The 623-nt window shown below is 58.6% G+C and overlaps 1 protein-coding gene across 1 annotated transcript, besides 1 other annotated feature; it reads left to right on the top strand.

Annotated features, from left to right (window-relative positions):
• Positions 1–136: 136 nt before the first annotated feature.
• Positions 137–162: a microsatellite.
• A 134-nt stretch (positions 163–296) lies between these two features.
• On the top strand, positions 297–623 carry Tco025E_09867 (retrotransposon hot spot (RHS) protein; the record flags this gene model as incomplete). The annotated part of the gene is made up of 1 exon (XM_029376670.1): positions 297–623. A coding segment is annotated over one exon (327 nt), but the record flags the coding sequence as incomplete, so codon positions are not given.

Raw genomic sequence — 623 nt, 5'->3', positions numbered from 1 at the left:
GGCGGGGCCGCAGAATGCGGTGCCGGGGTGCATTTGGCTGCGCCGGCAGGTGGGGCGATGGGCGGAGTGGCGAGGCCGCCCCCAATGCAGTGCGGCCGCGCTGCCCCGCACCGTGTGGGCTGCGGTGGCCCTCACACTTTCTTTCTGTCTCTCTTTCTTGCTGAATGTGGCTGCGTGGGGGTCGTGTGCCTTTGTTACTATTTATTTTGTCTCTTATTCTTCTTTTGGCTGGTGGTTGGTGTTCGGCTGCAGCTCAAGCCAACAACTTCAGCAAAGTAAAGCAGGCAAGGAGAGAAATGTCTGGAAGAAGTGAAGAAGAACTTCACGCTTCTGCGGAGACCCCCGCCAATGATGTACCGCGGGGGCAGCGGCATGCGAGGGCGGAACCCGAAAGAAGCGATTCCACGGCACCCCCTGCGCAGCGCCGAAGGGTGGACGAGGCACCCGCACGACAACGCTGGACCCTCACCAGTACGGTGAAAGACGTGCTGCTGGAGGGAGTAGATGCTACAGAACAAATGACGCTAAACGACTTCATTAGTAAGTACGTTGGCTCCAGGTTCGTGGTCGATGAAGGCCGCGGTGTAAAAATGTGGATGTTTGCGCGTAGACCTGAGAGGTAC

Source organism: Trypanosoma conorhini (assembly GCF_003719485.1).
Source record: "Trypanosoma conorhini strain 025E chromosome Unknown Tco_14.4_contig_01330, whole genome shotgun sequence".
NCBI classification, from domain to species: Eukaryota; Euglenozoa; class Kinetoplastea; order Trypanosomatida; family Trypanosomatidae; genus Trypanosoma; species Trypanosoma conorhini.
Note: the sequence above shows the minus strand (reverse complement) of the source record. Positions and strands in the feature narration are given on the sequence as shown.